Source organism: Oryza glaberrima, chromosome 12 (assembly GCF_000147395.1).
Source record: "Oryza glaberrima chromosome 12, OglaRS2, whole genome shotgun sequence".
Lineage (NCBI taxonomy): Eukaryota > Viridiplantae > Streptophyta > Magnoliopsida > Poales > Poaceae > Oryza > Oryza glaberrima.
The window spans coordinates 7,958,280-7,977,843 of record NC_068337.1 but is presented as its reverse complement, the minus strand read 5'-3'; the positions used below and the strand labels follow the sequence as shown (position 1 = coordinate 7,977,843).

General features: G+C 42.5%; 1 protein-coding gene and 1 long non-coding RNA gene across 2 annotated transcripts; both read right to left on the bottom strand.

Annotated features, from left to right (window-relative positions):
- Positions 1-9,037: 9,037 nt before the first annotated feature.
- Positions 9,038-11,439, bottom strand: LOC127757807 (uncharacterized). The gene is made up of 2 exons (XR_008013538.1): positions 10,867-11,439; positions 9,038-10,528 (listed from the first exon to the last, which is right to left on the bottom strand). It is a non-coding gene; the product is annotated as an uncharacterized LOC127757807 (long non-coding RNA).
- Positions 11,440-15,327: 3,888 nt separating this feature from the next.
- On the bottom strand, positions 15,328-18,940 carry LOC127757640 (laccase-25). The gene is made up of 5 exons (XM_052283206.1): positions 18,727-18,940; positions 18,050-18,204; positions 17,377-17,756; positions 16,317-17,291; positions 15,328-15,587 (listed from the first exon to the last, which is right to left on the bottom strand). The coding sequence occupies exons 1-5, from the start codon at positions 18,829-18,831 to the stop codon at positions 15,454-15,456; spliced, it is 1,749 nt and encodes a 582-aa protein (XP_052139166.1). The 5' UTR covers positions 18,832-18,940; the 3' UTR covers positions 15,328-15,453.
- Between the last annotated feature and the right edge of the window lie 624 nt (positions 18,941-19,564).

Here is a 19,564-nt window from a genome sequence, read left to right as displayed (position 1 = left end):
AAATCACTGCATACTGTACAGGAAAGAGTACGCTTCTTTAGATGAATGTCCAACATACGGTGCTAGCCGGTACAAATCGAATAGCAATACTGGCCTAGAACCGTCTGACACAACTGAGGGACGACAGAGAAAAATCCCGCAGCTTGTGATGTGGTACCTTCCTGTCAAAGGCCGCATTAAACGGATATACTCAAACCCACGAGATGCGGAACTAATGCACTGGTATGAAGAAGGGCACAAGAAGGATGGGATGTTTCGACACCCGGCAGATGCTCGTCAGTGGATAAACTTTGATGATCGGTATAGAGAGTTTGCTAAAGACCCACGGAACATTAGAGAGTTCGGCATGCCATAGACGTCATGCATCTAAAGAAGAATGTGTTTGACAACATAGTTGGAACATTGTTGGACATGCCGAACAAGACTAAAGATGGTCTGCAATCAAGGATGGACCTAGTCGAGATGGGAATCAGGGAAGAGTTACACCCTCAAGAAGGAGAAAAGAATGGCAAAGTATATCTTCCACCAGCCTGTTTCACACTGACACCTAAGGAGAAGAAGTCATTTTGCAACTCACTCCGTGATGTCAGAGTGCCCATAGATTTCTCATCAAACATCAGTCGACTAGTTTCAATGAAAGATTTTTCGGTATCTGGTTATAATTCACACGACTGTCATGTCTTGCTCACCGTGTTTCTTGCAATTGCAATAAGGGCCATAAAACCGGAGCATTTAAAGGTTGCTATCACAAGGTTGTGCTACTTTTTCAACACAGTGTCACAGAAGGTCATTAGTCTCGAAGAGTTAGGAAATCTCCGTACATTCGCACATGAGACACAGTGCCAACTTGAGATGTGTTTCCCTCCGTCATTTTTTGATATGATGGAGCACCTCATTGTTCACATAGTGCCGTAGATGGTTGCGCTTGGCCCATTGTACCTCCATCAAATGTGGTCATACGAGCGTTACATGGCAGTTTTGAAGGGTTACGTCCGAAATCGTGCACATCCAGAGGGATCAATGGTTGAGGGTTATAGTACTGAAGAGGTTGTCGAGTGTTGTATCGATTACCTCAAAGATGGATATGCAATTGGTGTACCTGTGCCCCGACACGAGGGCAGATTGAGTGGCAGGGGAACGATAGGAAAGAAGAGATTCGTCACCCATGATCACAAATCATTCCAAGAAGCTCACTTCAGCGTGTTTCATCAGTTTGCTATCGTTGAACCGTACATCGATCAACATATCGAACTAATACGAGCTAACAATAAGGGTCGCACCACCGAGTAGATAATGAAAGAACACAAGCGTCTCTTCATAGATTGGTTGCGAGACCTAGACTTACCTGAGGGACAAACTACCGATGAAATAACTATGAAGCGGTTGGCTTGTGGTCCATCAACTACAGTAAATTCTTGGTAGGGATATGACATTAATGAATACTCGTTTAGCACAAGAGCCCGAGATAATAAGACCTGTACGCAAAACAGCGGTGTCCGTGTGGAGGCAATTGATGAAGCCGGGGAAAAACAATCATACTTCGGGTTTATTGAAGAAATATGGGAAATCGACTATGGGCACACAATGCAATTCCCCATATTTAACTGCCAGTGGGTAAAATACCCGAACGGGGTCAATGTTGATAAGTTCGGTCTTACTGTTGTTGACCTGGCGAGTGTTCCATGTTGTTAGCCATGTTTCGCCAAAAGGAGAGCTGCTCGCCCCTAAGACGGCACGTGCAAAATTCAGTTCACAGTGTGGCATAATAGTAAGGGAAAAGATCCCCATCACGGTCAAGGACTGGGATCATGTATCGAATGGGGATAAGGAAGTCCTATGGAAAGAGTTGAAGAAAATCTTCCAGTTCCCGGATGGATCAGAGACAGCAGTGAGGAATTGTGCACTGCAAACAATGGCCAAGTCTTGGCGTGGCTAGAAAACCACCTTGAACAAGAAATTTGTGAAGACAGGACGCGCACCATTTTCGACGTATGCCAACATAACCCCGAATCAGTGGGACGACTTTCTGACGTTGAAGAACTCCCCGGAAGAAATTCAAAGGAGCCAAAAGTATGCAGAGTTGGCCAAGAAGAACAAATTTCCTCATCGCTTAGGCTCCGTGGGATACGCACCAAAGGTGGAGCAGTGGACAAAAGAGGAGGAGGAAATGAGGAAGAAGGGGCAACCGGTACCAATGGAGGAATGGACACAGAGATCAAGGACTGGGTAAGAGCTAGAACTCCGAAGATCACGGATGAAGGAAAAGTATCGTTTGAAGATCCGGAGCTATAGAGCGTTGCCGATAAAATAGAGAATTTATCCAGTTCAGAGAAGAAAGGATTTTTCAAGCCTAAGAGGGAGAAAGATGTGCTAAGTACGGCGCTGGGTACTCCTGAGCATGGGGGAAGGGTTCGAGGTGTGTCGAGCAAGATGAGTTGGAAGAAAGGGTTCAAACATGACCCCCACAAGAAGCGTGAAGCGTACAAGGATAAACTTAGAGACGAAGGGGCTGCAGAGTTAGAAAGGCAAATGATGGATTTCTGCGTCAAGCACATGATTTTGCCTCGCCCCGAAACCAAAGAACATGAGCCAGATTACCCCTTCGATGACCACATGGAGAATACACCCTACAGATTGCATGTTCCCATTGGACGCTCCGGGAAAACTCTTGAGGCTGCTACAGCCATTGCTATCCCTGGGAGAACATACAATGAAGAGTTCATACCCGATGCGTATGCCAAGGTGCAGCCGCAAGTGGTCCACGAAGGGTTTGAGTCCTATGACATTGACTTCTCGACAGCAGATGGTGTATCCGTACTTGGGGATGCGGTCGATCTTGTAATTCTCTGGCACAAGAATGACATATCCTTTAGATTGGGCACCGATGCCACGCAAAAACCTGTGGTGCCAAAACCGGGGTTGGGAAAACCTCCGAGACCTCCTAAGATGAAGGTGACTGGTAAGGCAGAGGAACCCGAGATGCAAAAGGAAAATCCAGTGCTGCAAGTGCCACTGGAGATTGCAGTGCCGGAGGCAGCCATGGAGATTCCAGTGCCGGATGTGCTCATGGAGATTACAGTGGCAGAACCAGAGGTGCAATTTGTGGCATCAGTCGGGTCAGAAATAGAAGAAGTACCAGGATTGGAATGGGACGGTACAGAGCCAGAAATATTTGAAGACCCTTCTCCTGCGAAAGACCCCGAGGTGCAAGAGACCACGGTCCCTGAGAAGGCCACTACCAGTTCTGAGATGCCTAGACTGCTTAGGAGCCACGACTCCAAGTCCAAAGATGAGAACAAGGAGAACTTCATGGTAACCGTTTTCAGAGGGGGTAAGGAACGTGCCAAGCTCAGAAATGATGACCCCCAGAAGGCCGCTGAACTAGCCGGGCCAACATACTTCGCAACCGATGTTTGCCCGGAAAAGTACGAACATGGGAAAGCACTCTTGCCAGAATGGGCACTGAACGAAGGACCATGGGAGATGAAAAGGTTGCATACCTTCTACATGGAGGCCAGCAAGAAAGGCTTGGGCAATATAACAGCTCGATCACCGACAGATTGTTTCGGCGAAGAAGGTTACGTATGGCTAGATTTCTCAGATCTCCATGCCATATATCGTCGGGATAAGATGGATGTCAACTACGTCGGTGTTTGGTGCATGTGAGTATGAGTTTTAATTAATTATATGAAAAATATGTACAATAAAAATCCATGTGATTGTTACTAACAAACTTCTTCTGTAGGATGCAATACATGGATGCTAAGAAGAAAAAAGAACCTATTAGCTTCTTGGATCCAACTCGAATCTGCCAAACACAACATACCATGAGGCTAGCACCAGGGTCTGACCAACTGAAGGGCAAGAATCCAAAAGAGATAGTTGAATACAAGAAGGGCTTGCACAAGGAAAAATTGATTACTGTCGCGCAGTACATTGGACGAGCCTTCTTGCACTTTCAAAATAAGACAGTCGTCATGGCCGCTTATAATTTTATTGTCGCGCAGTACATTGGACGAGCCTTCTTGCACTTTCAAAATAAGAGAGTCGTCATGGCCGCTTATAATTTTAATTAAGTCCGATACATTTATCTTCTACACATATGTCTTATTTTAGCTGGTACTAACTAACTATGCTGTTGTTAATATGTAGCGATCATTATATCTGTTTACTCATCCACCCTAAAGACGGAGCCGTGGTAGTCTTGGACCTTCTCGATTACAAACACCAGTCATACAAAGAATTTCTAACAATCTTATAGTAGTAGGTGATTATGACTCTTGCATTTTTATATGAATGTATTTTAAATAAATATCCTCCTTAATGTGAAACGGTACGACATCCATACAGTGCGTACCAGTACTACAAGTTCAAGGGTGGAGAACAGACCCGAACAAGGGAGAAGCTGCTAGTATGTACCTATTGGCCGGTAATACTTCACTCACTTAATATATACCAATTGTTTCACTAATTGCAAATTTTAACTATTTTTTTATGATATGTCCTGAAGTGTCACAAGCAACCGCAAGGAACGGTCCTTTGCGGGTATTACGCTTGTGAATTCCTTAGAGTTAATGGGAGGTACAGGACTAACGCGGAGGATGTAAGTCTCTATACTATGTGCTAGACAGCTTCACATATTTATGATACTAATATATTGTTTATCTTCAATGCATGCAGTTGCCAAGATTAGAATATCGAACAAGCTTTGACGATACAGGCATCAAAAATATCCAGCGTGATCTGTGCCACTTCATCCACCATGAGTGCAGTCATATGAAAGGAGATTTCTTCGACCCAGAGGGTGCCCTAGCCACAAGTGACGAATTCAAGGATCTTCGGGAGTGGAACAGTGCTATGCCATAATGTATTAACTAGATGACGTATTTGATGTGACAATGTAAAAAAATATTGTAATATATATATTTTGGCAACACTTTTGAGTTATGTAATATATGTACATTTATCAGTACCAAATGCTTGATAATCTTCCAATATATGTACATAATAATCTACCTGCAAGAATTTATATTAAATAATTTAAAAGAAATTTACGGGCAAATTATTATTAAATTTCAATATTTTCTACCTATCTTCGCACGCGGAAGTTTTTTTTTCCAGGCGGCCGATTCCTATTTTCGTAGGCGGACCGGACTAGCCAACGTCCGCCTGCGAAAATTATCTTTGCAGGCGGACGGCCACCCCGCCTGCGAAGATCGGCGATCTTCACAGTCGTTGGCTTACAGGCAGACTGCCGCCCCGCCTGCGAAGACCCTTTTCGGCCGCTCGTGATAATGTTGTTCCTAGTAGTGATATGCCATGGGGTGATGGGGGTCCAACTTATAAATAGTCCCTGCCTGCGTCGTATTTTTACCCTTTTCGATGTTCCAGTAATTATCCATGACATAACTAATCGCCATATATATCATTCCCTTCAAAACATATAACCAACAAAGTAATTAAAAGCAGCAATGAACATTGTCGAATAACACTGCTTGACATCTCGGGGTTATTTTCAAAGTAAGGTTTCTGAGCAGTCCAATTTGAAGTTTTAGGAATTTCTACAGTTATGCCCTGTGGACAGAAAAAGTTCAAATATGTAAGGATTGGACACACAAGCACTTCCAAGTTTTTTCTTTCTAAACTAAGAATCCATAACACTACACCAGAATATTTAACCTTGTATAACCAATTTATTAGTACCTAACACTAGCGTGGCATGTGCAATTATATTCCTCTGGCAGCATCTACGGATCTAGCAAAACCTAGCTAGTTTTATATCCCAAGGTTTCTGCAGCAAATATAAAGATAACCGTGGGTATCCATGATTTTTTATTTCACTCTCGATCGATCGATTTGCACGACTGATTTTGAGAAAATTTCTTATATATTCCTAAATTTTTATCCAATCCCTTCTATACTCCTAAGTTTTGCTCATTTGCTTATATACCTTTGAATTTTAGTTTAGATCTATTCCATACGGTTTTCGTTAGTTGACCGCTAGTTTAGCATTAAATTAAAGTGCTATAAAAAATCCATTATGCTTTTTAGTATGATGAAATATATAAGTTGGAGTGTAGAAATTTATTTGTTCTTACTTATCAAAAAATTTATATGGAGTATTTTTATTTTTAGATATGATATAAAAAGTTTGTTCTTACTTATCAAAAAATTTATATGGAGTATTTTTATAGCGGCAAAAGTTGCTACAGGACACCCAAAATTTATATAATTGGCTAGGAGAATCGTAAAATTGCATCACCACTGATGGACACTACAAAATTCATGTAATTTTCTATAGGACACCCGAGACAATATTCTATTATTTCCGGGCAAAAGAGGAGAGAGAAATTTCAAAAATATTAAATTGCCCTCAGCCCCTCGGCAGCAACAGCTTCGACGGTGGTTGCAACTGTTAGTGGCACTGGGAAGTGGGCGGCAGCGGCAAGCCCGGCGCCGACTTCGACGACTAACAACGGCTTCGGTGGTGGCTGGCAAGCTTGGCGGCGATGGCGGCTTTGATGACGGTTGACGAGCTCGGCAACAGCGGCGGAGGCAATGGCTTCGACGGTGGCCGATGGCGGTAGCGGTGGGTGCGACGGTGGCAGCTTCAATGAAGGTCGGCAAACCCCACGGCAACGACTTCGACGACGGTGGCAATGGCGAGCGGTACTGGGAAGCGGGCAGTGGTGTCTTCGATGACGGTCGGTAAGCCCGCCAGCAACAGCGATTGGTGAGCGTTGCTGGGAAGCGGGAACCGGTAGTGGATATTAGATAGGGCTGAGGGCAATTTTGTCAGTTTGAAATTTCTCTCTCCTCCTTTTATCAGAAATGATAAAATATTGTCTCAAATGAGGGCAAGTTACACGAATTTTGTGGTGTTCATGAGTAGCGACGTGATTGTACAGCGTCTCCTAGCCAATTACAAAATTTTTGGGTGTCCTAGGGCAAATTTTGCCTTTTATAGCAGCACAATAGATTTGTTGTATAAGATAGGCATAGGAATCTGTTGTGATACTATCAGTACTTGAAAACCCATCTTTACTCCGCCGGTTCGCAACCCTCTTTAGTTCCGGGTATGCAACTGAGACGTCCAATCCGGGACTAACAATGTGTATGATTAGCGGTTGAAATAATCGGGACTAAATACCAATATTATCTTTAGTCCTGGTTGATAGCATCAACCGCGACTAAAGATGATAGTCCCACTATGTGGCGCTAGGCTTTTTTTTGTTGTTGTTTTTAGTTGGCTTGCATTTTTTTTCATTGTTTTTAGCTGGCTTGCACATTGATTTCGAGTCGAACTCGTCCCAGAGTTGCTCCCGACATCCCCAAATCCCCACATCACAGATCGAGTTGCTAGAAATCAAAATCATCACAGATCAGACAAATCAGACAAAATATAATCAAAATCATCTAATCGAATAGCTACAAATCAGACATCCCAGATCGTCCACCTCCACAACAAAATCACTGTTGGTATTTCTTAACGACATTATGAGAAATATAATTCCCAGCAATGGCACAGAAATGCTTCTGGTATATTATGGTTACAGAGTTCATCCGCAAGCGCACGGATATATCATTGTAGCATTTCACCCGAGAGTATTCCAAGGGTATAGTATTTATTTTATCCCATGGAAAGATCATGTAGAGAGAACTCAACTAATAATTTATATATTACTTGTGATAATCATATTCTAAGCAGGGGTTAGGATAATCCAAGGGTAGAGTGACACACAAGCATTCAACTACTCATCCTCATAATAAATAATCTAAACTAGGTGGAAAGAAAAGAGAAAGAGAATCTACTCCTATACTTCTAATATACATAGTATACATACATTCTAATTAACTGATATACTAGCTAATACCCTCTATCCGATGCCCTCCTGGTACTTCGAGAAGCCACCCCTGACTGCCGAGTTCCTTACGACAGCCCGTCATGACCATACAACCGGGGCTAAATACAGAGGAATACCCTCCCCAGGAAATTAACTTAGGATTATATATAGGTGCGGAGGAATACCCATACTGAGCTGTCACCATCAGCGGCCCACCTCTCATCCGTAATATATAACCCCAAATAATGATATCCCGTAATCTAGACACCACGTCTAAACTACCAGATACTACTCTAATATCATCGTCATGACATAGAGTAATTGCATAAGCAAACACTATACCCGCACCAAAGCATCTCCCAGATAAGCTAGCATCATATTCAGTATAACAAGAACATAATGTAAAGTTGGTACTCATATACTCGGAAAGTATTTCAATACCAGAAATGTATTTAGAAGAGTATTCTAATAAAAGTACAAAGCTTACAAAAGAGGAAAGGAAAGCTACTAGAGCCATACCCACACTCTTCCGAAGACTTCCGGACTCCTGATTCCTATTCTAATTCTATTCCACCAGCTAGATACTACTAAACTAAACTTGAGAGGAATGAGAGAGCTATTGCTTAAGGTGTGTGAGTGAAGAGAGAAGGTGAAGTCCTTCTATAGCTGAACTATGACGGTTGTGACGGTTGGAATGGTCGGGAATACCTCCAACCGTCATTGGGGCTTCATTTCTACCGTCCAGCCAAAACCTGGATCCAACGGAGGCGAGGGAGGTTCGGCCGAACCACCAGCTTCGGCCGAACCTGGGGCTGGCCCAATCCAGCCCAATTTCGGCTGGCAGCCTGCTTTGCTGCTTCACTTCGTAGACTTGTGAATTTTGGCCTGATTCATCATGTCAAGTCTGCGTTCTTGGCCCACGTTCCCGAGATCGTCTGATTGATTTATCGTATGAGTTGATGTCGATTCTCCTTCACTTTATTGTTATTCTATGCAAAAGGTTACTAGACCTAATACTAGCGGAATATTATTATTCTAACATATTTATGCATTGCAAGTATCACTAGTTCTCTCTTGTTTTCGAAATATTGACGGTCGAAACTGATCGATAACGACCGTCAACAATCACCCACAACAAATCATACTCAACAACAAAATTCATCCACAAATTCACAAATCATCGCCACCTGTCGTCGCCTCCCAGGGCGCTGTCACGCCCGGAAATTCACTAGTAATTTCCGAACTAATTTGTGCATAAAAATCCTCGTCCAGGAATCAGCCGAGGTACACAAATTGACAATTTAATATACAAATCCATCATAATAATAACGTTACATACTTACAAAAGAAAAGAAAAACAGCAGCGGAATAACGGTCTAGCGATGGCTTCAGCTCCACTCCCACAGGCAGTTCAACTGGGGTATAAGCCAAATGTCTTCTTCTTCTGGATCCTTTTTCTTCAACTGAGGTTTGATTGATTATTGCAAGAATGAGCATATGACATACTCAACAAGCCACACAGCAAATATGCAAGTGCACAAGGATACCAAAGGATGGCATAAAATAGGCTCATTTGCAAAGGCAGCATTTAGCAAACATTTAAGAGTAATAAAACAGTAGAGTACTTTAATCATTAATTTTAATCAACACTGAACAACACGCCCATGCTGCTCAGGCCCAACCAAACCTGAACAACCAACCCCGGCTGTACAGATCTAACTCCAAACCAGGAGCTAAGCAAATTATTACCAATTATAACATCCATAATTATTGTGAGAGGTGTGAGACTAATCACGAAAAACATTGCTCAACCCGCCCATGACCGCGGGCACGGCTATTCGAATAGTTTTACTCTGGCCAGAGGTGTACCACTGTACCCACAAGACACAGCCTCAACATCATGTCTACCATGCGTCGCGATACTGGAAAGTACCCGAATAGAGGCTGTGACAATACCCGCTGCACAACACAACTCACCAAGTGCACCATTCCTGGATCATAATCACCTCCTCTATAAATATAACCAGAGGCATGGACTCCCCAGCGACCCCCACGGACTTCTCGCCGCTTCTTAGTCTGGTACCCCGCAATGAACCATGCTATACAAAAGATAAAGCCGTTGCCCACGCTGGCTTGTGGTTGGTACGGTTAATGTCTCACAACAGTAGCTCGCGAACCGGTCCTTAATTGTCATGAGCACGACCTTCAAAACCATATGCTCACAACCCACCATTGACAAGTTTTAATTATCAATTAATTATCATAACACGATTAACCATCGTGAGCTACCATTAAATATAACCATAAATAATAATGTAGTATATATGATTCATCCCATTAATGAGCTAATGTTTCTAAGCATGGCTAAGCAATTATATATATAGCATTTAGCTGAACCAAACCAATATATAAGGTTCTAGCTAATCAATTTATTACCCAAGGTATCAAGGAATAGGGCATTCAATGCAAATTGGCCATAACAAAGGAATAGGTTCACACCACCCGGTGACATTCGAAAATAAATGCACAGTTGAAATAAATAGAGAATTTAAATATAGGATCAACATGCTCAAAGGATTGTGTTTAGGATCTGTGTGACTTGCCTTGCAATAATCGGTCTTCAATTAATCTTCTTGAACACTTCCGACGCACGCACGAACCTTCACAACGACGGAAACGACAAGCTAACACGCAAAACGAAGAAAAAGACTAATAAAAACCAAATAAATAGTACAAAAACAAGCATAAACAGTACATGTGGATATTTTTAACATGTAGATCTCGATTTTAGATGAATTTAGCAACTTGAACCACTCGAACCCGAGTTACGATGATTTAGTCATATATTTCCGAAGTTTAATCGATTTTCATCTAATAGAGAAAACTAAGAAAAAGGGATTAATGACATCATCGCTGACATCATCGCCGGCATGGCACGGCTTCCACACGACCACCGGCAAAAGAAGGCTCGGTTGGGCTACCCGAGAACACCTATGTGAAGAGGACGACGACGCGAACTCACCGATACAAAGAACAACGACGGACGACGACGAACGACGGCCGGCGGCGAGGTTCCAAGGCAGCACAGTTCGGGTTGACGGCGGCGATGGCGCTCCGGTGGTCTTCGGCGGCTGCGAAGTGGCGGACGGGGTTCCTCTGCTCTGTGCGCACCCGATGGCGGCGACGGACGGCAGCAGCGACGGCTACCGTGGCAGCGCAACGCGGCCGGAGGATTGCCGGCAACGGCGGCGGCTCTACGGGCGACGGGGGAGCTCGGGAGATGGGGCAAACGAAAGAGGGCGACTAGGGGATGCTATTTATAGGCTTGGATTGAAGAGATCGGACTCCAACCGAGAGGATTTGAGCCGGAAAAACCGAGGGTTAGTTGGAGAGATAAACTCGAAAATGAATCCAATTTCACGTCGAATTCAAAGGGATAAAGTCCGATTCTTGGGGGAAAGGATAGAGGAGGATAAGAGGAATATTTCCCCTCAACTAATTTTGCAAACGGAGCATGGGATGCGGCGGATTTGGTGGAGGAAGCGGCGGCTGCACAGGTACAGGACGGCTGGCTCGGGCTCTGTCCAAGCTTGAAGACGAACAGTATCCGGGGAGGTAAATTAGACTTTCGTCTTGGGCTGGCTGAAAAACAAAGGAAATAAAGAAAGAGAAAGGGGAACTCGGCTGGGCCGACTTGGGCTGCACAGCGCGCGAGGAGAGAGGAGTTGGGCCGAAATCAGCCCAACGGCTTAGCATAGGATTTAAAAACTTTTTCCAATTAAAATAATCACTGAAATGATCTTTGAATTGTTAAAAATAATTCCAATGCTCAAATAGTTTCAAAAAAAATCCTGAAAATACTTGGACACTCAAAGTACTTAACAAAATTATAATCAGACCATTTAATGATTAATTTAATATGTGGATAATTACTGAAATGTTCTTTGTATGTTTAAAATTAGGAATTGAGCTTCGAAAAATCCGAGAATATTCCAGAGAGTATAATTAACCATGGAGAATTTAATAAAAATTAAATCCATCCATGCTTTATATTTAGAAAATTTTATTTCCCACATTTAACTTCACTTGTAAATTAATGAACATTTAATATAAATTCTAATAATAATTTATTAAATAATTTATAAATCCTAAAACGAAAATCAGGATGTGACAGGCGCCGCCACCTCCCAAGCCTGCCGTCGCCTGGGGCTTGCCACCACCTCCCAGGGCGCCACCTCGCATCACCGCCTACTGCCCGCTGCCAAGGAGGGGAAGGGGAAGGAGGGGCAGAGCGCCACCACCCCTCAGACGCCTCCCGCCGCCGATGCTGCCGCCCGTCGCCATCGGGCCCACCCTGCCCGCCCGCTGCTAGTAGAAGCCGAGGAGAGGGGGAGGAGAGGGGAATGGGAGGTGGGGGAGGCTCTGCCGACGCGACCACCCGTTGCCATCGGGCCCGCCCCACCCGCCCGCCTCCAGTAGAAGCCGAGGAGGGGAGGAGAGGGGAAGGGGAGAAGATAAGGAAGAGAAGGGGGAGGAAAAATAAAGGACGCACGCGCACAGCTCTTTCTCTACCATGATCTTTCTTTTCAATCTTTAGTCCGGTTGTTATACCAACCGATAGTAAAGTGTTGATCTTTAATCCCGGTTGGTAACACCAACCGGGACTAAAGATGGTTGGTGGCTTGACACATACCTGACAACAATCGAACCGGAACTAAAAATGATCTTTAGCCCTGATTGGTATTACCAACCAAGACTAAAGATCATAAAGTGCCGTTGGGCTTTTGAACCGGGCTAAAGATATTCTTTAGCCCTGGTTCCTATTTGAACTAGGAAAAATGTGATTTTCGCCATCTGGCACAGATTAGTTCTCTAGAAGTGTATAAAAAATATGCTACATAAATATTTTGTAATAATTAAAAATAAATATTAATTTATTAGTCAAAACATAAATTCCTTCATAAATTATATCACACAAACTCATAAATATAATAGTCTTATATAACAAATTTTTACACTCCAACAATTAATAAACCCTATATTCTTCATGCAGAAGGCAAACTAGAATTTTTAATAGGAATTTATCAGTCAACTAATGTCTAATTGAAATGTATGGAAATGATCCAAATTAAACTTTGAGGGTAGGGATGCGTAAGGATTGGGCCGAGTATATTGTTGGAGGGACATTGGTAATTTTCTCTATGATTTAAGCGAGAACTAAGCAATTAAAAACCAATCGTACATTGTTATGCTGTTGCTCAATCTATACTATAAAGTTACAACTCACTACATCCTAACACTCACCATGTAAAGATGACACATCATCATCCATTAGCAATTATTATATTTTAGTCCTTATGCAAACATGCTATATCGCTATATTTTATTATATTTTAAAGCTTTAAATACAAGCTTGTTATAATTATCTCACATAATTTATATAATATTTCAACATACATCTCTCCACCATTTTCTACAATATCCTATATACATTATACATCATTGCCACTTAGTTAATGTTTTCTATCTTCTCTCATTAAACCACATCATCTCAATTCTTTCAGTCATTTAGATGATTAATCTATAGTCCAAATTATTTCCCTCATTTTTCTTTTCTCATGAATCCGCATCACCTTAATTTTACTTTTTTTATTATCAATCTATATAGTATATATTTAAATTATCATAAACCACATCAACTTAAATGGTTTATAGCATTTTCCAATGATCGAAAAAAATACAAATTATATAAGCTTACATAATCTAAATATAATACACGTTATATTTACTATTATCATACTAAACTTCCGCAGCAACGCGTGGAGTTCCATATAGTTAGTAAGAAGTATGAGTCACAATAAAGATACTAGAAAGTATACTTCAGATAACACCATTGAAATATAGCCTAACTGGCTGCTAGAGGCAAAGAAGAAAATGCAAGGGTTGGTAAGAACAATAAGGTTGTGTTCCTTAGCTTGGCCCAGTTAAGAGAGATATTTTCAGCGCACGTAAAACAAGAAAACTCATTAGCACATGATCAATTAAGTACTATTTATTATAAATTTAAAAAAATGGATTTATATGATTTTTTTAAACAACTTGTACATAGAATTTTTTGTCAAAGCGATCATTTAGCAGTTTAAAAAGCATGCTAACAGAAAACCATGAAGTTAAAGTTTGGAGTTAAGAAAAAAGAACTGGGTCGTGCCCAATTTAATCTTCCTCTTTTTCCATGCGAAAGTGTTAAACGATGTGGTTTTTTTACAAAAAAAATGTTATATAAAATAGTTGTTTTAAAAATCATTTTAATCATTTTAAAGTTTTTTTAGCTAATAATTAATTAATCATACGTTAATTCATCGTTTTGTTTTGCGTGTGGAGGGGAGAGGCCTCCTAAACAACGCAGCCTAAAAAGAAAAGATTTTTCACAGGCTCTGGGACTTGTAGGCCATATAGCCTGATGATTGCAAGCACTAATTCTCTATGAATAAGTCCATTATGTGTCCCTTCACTTACCTTGATCGAATCATATCAACTTCAAAACTAGGTATGACATATGTTCCCCAACTTTAAAAACCGACGCAAATCGATTCCTTCAACGGTTGGGAAGCTGTTTTTATTAGTGGGCAAGTTGACCACGGTAAAACCTGGTGAATATATTCTCATTAGTATTTTAAATCTGGCCCAATATATGCTGGCCAGCTTAGGGCTTAGCCCAAAGATGGGTTTGCAGGTCAAATCTCATTGCCCAATATGACGGTATTTTCTTTCTAGATAGTTGTATTGTCGTTACTTCATCTACACACTGCACATATATAACTGCTATATTCGGCAGAAACATATGGAACCGTTGCTAGGAGGCCGTGTCAATTTGTACACATGTATCAACCGCAACACAATAGTCCTGCTTGGTAAATAGCCTGGGCCGAAACTGGTATAAAAGGACAACTTAATTTTGTGAAATTACGTACATAAATTAAACTATAGAATCGGCGTACGTAAAATAATGATTCGAATCGGCGTTATCATAGCTTGACATAATTTGGAAGCTCTTACGTACATACGGAACTTCCATGCGATTATTCACGTTACTATATATATATAATCGATCTTATATTATTCGATTATTCACGTTACTATGATCATGTATGCCAGGGAGTATGTATGTAGTATAAATGTAGTTCTATTTGGAAGCTAGCTAGCCCTTACTCTTAATACCTTCTTATAAAAATAAGATTGTTGGGTTGTACATATATATAGCCCTAGTTTAATTAGTTCTGAACATTTAGAATGACAGATCCTTGCAGAAAATTTTATTAATATGACTGCAAAAAAGAATTGGAATATACAAATGAACCTAACCTAATAATATAGGTTGTCCACCAACCATACGAATGCATGCCGTTCCAATAATTAACTTTTTTTAAAGGACACATAATACTCATCAAATCATACCGTGTAATCAATTTATGCAAATTGTATGTTGTAATCAACAAATATATAATTCATCTGCTTCGCTGATTGATCTCATGCAAGCACATATACACCTGGCTATAAATATGCACAATCTTATAAATATACGAAAATTTAATTCGCCGCCGGCGTGATCTCATGAACACCGTGGAAGGTCCGCCGGCGGTGGCGGCACGGATGTCTCCGGCGTCGGCCCGTCCAAAACCTCCAACACCATGGCCAGCCCAAGGCTAATATGAGCGTCGAAGTGGCAGTGCATGTACCACATCCCTGCAGTCAAATTAAATAATTATAATCCAAAACTTAATTAATTATCTCTCACGCTAAACCAATGCCAAATAATGCGTCCTAGCTTGCTGCCAAATACAGAAGGACTAGGGATGTCAATATTTGGCCCCATAATGGATAGATTAAGTTGTACTAATTTTAACAGAAAATTTGTCCCTTATGGAGTCTATCAGTTTAGTCTATCTGCAATAATACAATATGGTTGAATGCACTGGTGAATACTAGTTCGTATTTAAAATTTAGGTCCACAACTTCATATCTGGTAAATCTGTAATGTTCAAATTATTATAATTAGAAAATCCGAAATTGAGAATTCCTATACAACTTATATATTTTTGCTGATTCTAAACATCAATATTGTTGAATAAATAAATAAATATTTTTTTTTTACTTGAAACTCAGTACAACTTATGTTATTAATTGATACCAATAATTTTAATCTAAAATTAAAATTCTGCAGGATTATACAACTAGGTTCAAATTAATGTACGAAACCTTGGAGTTTTGTTTAGTTGTTTTTAGGAAATGTATTTATCATGTCACTCTCCTACATGGGGCACTGGTTTCCAATGTCACCAAAAACACATTTCATCACAGTACTGGAAGAAGGTTCTATGCTTCCTGCAGGCATCCATCCGGCAGAGACAAAATTTTGTAATCGTAATTTGTTTACCTTTAAAAAATTGATGTAACAGTAATACTAGTAATTACCAGGATTGTCGGCGACGAAGCGGATGACAGCCCAGCCGCCGGTGGGCACGGCGATGGTGTTACGTTCCTGAGGGTCGACGAGGTTGAACCTCCTCTCCGCCCTCCTCTTGTCGTAGTTGCCGAACCCTTGCGCGAGGATGAAGAAGTTAAATCCATGGATATGCATCGGGTGGCTCTCTTTCGCGATCAGCCGCGTGTTCTGCAGCACCATCTCCACCGTCTCGTTGTACCGCAGCGTCTTCACCTTGGTCGACTTGGTCGTGAACTGCATCGTCGCGTTGTCGCTCTCGTCGCCGGTGTAGTCGAACACCACCGGCGGCGTGTCCGGGAAGTCGCGGGTGTAGACGCCGGCCGGCTCGCGCCTGAAGTGGGCCTCGAGAAGGGAGGTGTTCTTGGGGACGACGAAGGAGGCGTTGTTCATGCTCGACGAGAACACCGGCGGCGCGCTCCGGTTGCAGAGCAGCTGCTCCGGCTGGCACAGGGAGACGCCGAGCCCGACGGTGACGTACATGTGGGTGTCCACGGCGAGCGGCACCGCCGACGGCTTGCCGTGGCGCAGCAGCGCGGTCATGCCGGAGAAGAACCGGTGCGCGGTGGCCGTGTCGTTGACGGGCGGCCGCCGCGGGAGCACCGGCGGCCGCCACCGCACCGTCTTGCGCCGCGCGCCGGCGTACTGCAGGATGGCCGTGGCGGTGGTGTCGCTGAACGGCGGGCCCTGCGGGATGGCGCTGTCGTACGGCGACGCCGCCATGTAGTACCGCCCCACGGCGGCGCTGGCCACCATGAGCGCGTCCACCGTCTGCCCCGGCGAGACCACCACCACGTCCGTCTTGTACGGCTTGGTGTAGCACGCGTCGGCCCCGACGACGGTGAGCCGGTGCTTCGCCACCTTGAAGAACAGCGGCGTGTTCATCCCGGCGTTGATGATCCGGAGCAAGTACGTCCCGTTCTGCCTCACCTCGAACTTGGCCGTCTCTGCGCAAGCAAGCAAACACAATCACCATGTCAAACACCATGGCTGATCATGCCAAGCTTTTCACCAACAGCAATGTCGACGTACGATTAGGGGCGGAGCAGTTGTAGAAGTCGCCGGGCTTGCCGTTGATGGTGTAGGCTTCGGCGTGGGGCGCCGGGATGCCGGTGAGGAACGCCATGCGCTCCATGTCGTAGACGGTGGCGTTCCACCACTCGCCGAGGATGACGACGTGCTCCTTGTCGGGCTTGGGGAACGGGTAGGCCTTGGCGCCGCCGCGGGGCCTGATGACGAGTGCGCCGTAGACGGTGGCGCGGTGGAACGAGACGTGGGCGTGCCACCACAGCGTGCCCTCCTGCCCGTCGACGTTGAACCGGTACGTGTAGTTGCCGCCGGGCTGCACCGGGCACTGCGTCACCATCGCCGGACCGTCCGCCCACGGCGTGCCACGTTGGAGCACACCATGCCTACATTAATGCAATAATTAATAAGTTTCGAAATGTCTGAAATTTCCATAATTTCGGATCCCAGCAAGTCAATATCTCGACCAAAATTTTTGGCTTTTCTCAAATTTTTGTGAATTTAGTCAAATTCAGTTATTTTTTAAAAAATTTCAGAAAGATTCGGCCGAAAAAATACAGGTTCTAGAGAAATGGCCGAAACTTTAGCCGAAATGGAAATTGAAAACCCTGACTAGTAATATTCTACTACCTTCATAAACAATCGATGATGTGACGAGTTTGATGAGTTGAATATTTACCAGTGGAGGGTCATGCTGTATGGCGAGGTGTTGACGAGGTGTACGACCACCGTGTCGCCCTCGCGAGCGTAGATCGTCGGGCCGGGCAGCTGGCCATTGACGGCGGTGATGATCAGCGGCGGCTGGCAAAGTTGGCTGATGGAGAAGTTGCCAACCTGCAGATGAAATGGAGCATTGTAAAAACTCTACTAACTAGAATTATTACTGTTTATTAGTTCATCAGCTAGTGGTGATTTGTTGAGTAATTAACAGTAAGGATTTTGCATTTGCTTGTAAACAAAATATGACTTTGTAACTATAGATGTGTCAGTGCATATGAAATTTTTTTTTTTAGAATAGTGCATATGAAAATATGAATGAGTGATACACCACTGTATGGTATTCTGTACTACTAATCTAAAAATGAAAAAAGAACGGTTGGCACGTACCTGTACGTAGCTCGGTGGACAGAGAGTAATTAATTAAACAACAAGTAGATATAAACTAAAGTATAGATTAGTGTAACGACAAGATATTATCACATGCATGAACTAATGTTAGCATCCTAATATCACATGAATATAAATGTAAACGAATGACATGAAATTAAATATATACATCTAATGCATGAACAAAATGACAAACTGAAGGAAGGAATTGCGTGCACATATACGAGTAGTGTGAGTCAGCTTAATTACATTGAAGGTGTGCTCCACAACAGCAGCCTGAGCAACTGAAGAAACCAAAGCAATGGCAATGAACAGCAGAAGAGACCAGTGAAGACTCATGCTAATGTATATCATCAATTGGCTAATTATAACAGGAGGTTATTAGGGCACAAGAGAGATTTGATTTGTGGCCTAATTACTGGGGGAATGGAGATCGACTACGAACAATTGTAGCAATTGTGTGAGCTTTACGAGTCCAAAGTGAAGGAGTTATATAGAGAGAAGTTCGACCTGACCCAACTCAATCAGTGGTGGTAGCTATAAAAGACATTTAGTACATAAACAAACATTCCTATACAATGATTGAGAAAGAGGCGTGCTTACTGTAACATATACGTATTTATACATATTAATATTGTTTATTTTCAACTAGCATAAAAACAATCCGGCATAATCGTATTTAAAACATACTAGAATTTGTTAAAATGTCATGCTTGTAACAGTAGAGTAGCTTATATACAATGTAGGTTCGATTTTCTGTAACCAAAAAAAAAAAATGATGGAGATGCAGTATCCTGATTACCTGCAGATGATGTGCACCTGCTAGGAATGGCCCATATATAGACCGTAGTGTTGCTTAGTCACGGTACATTTTAATTAGTAAAATATATCGTTACTTCAAGATTACGTTTTAGTTAGTAGAATAATGTCGTTATGTAAAGATGGAATCTAATCAAATCTGTAGTCATGTACTAATCCTAAATGTAGGATGCTCGCCTTGTCCTTCGTATATTTAGGGATAACTAAGGGCTCGGTAAAGAACTTCTGCATGCCACAAATGTAATTCTTAGTAGTTATAGTTGGCCAT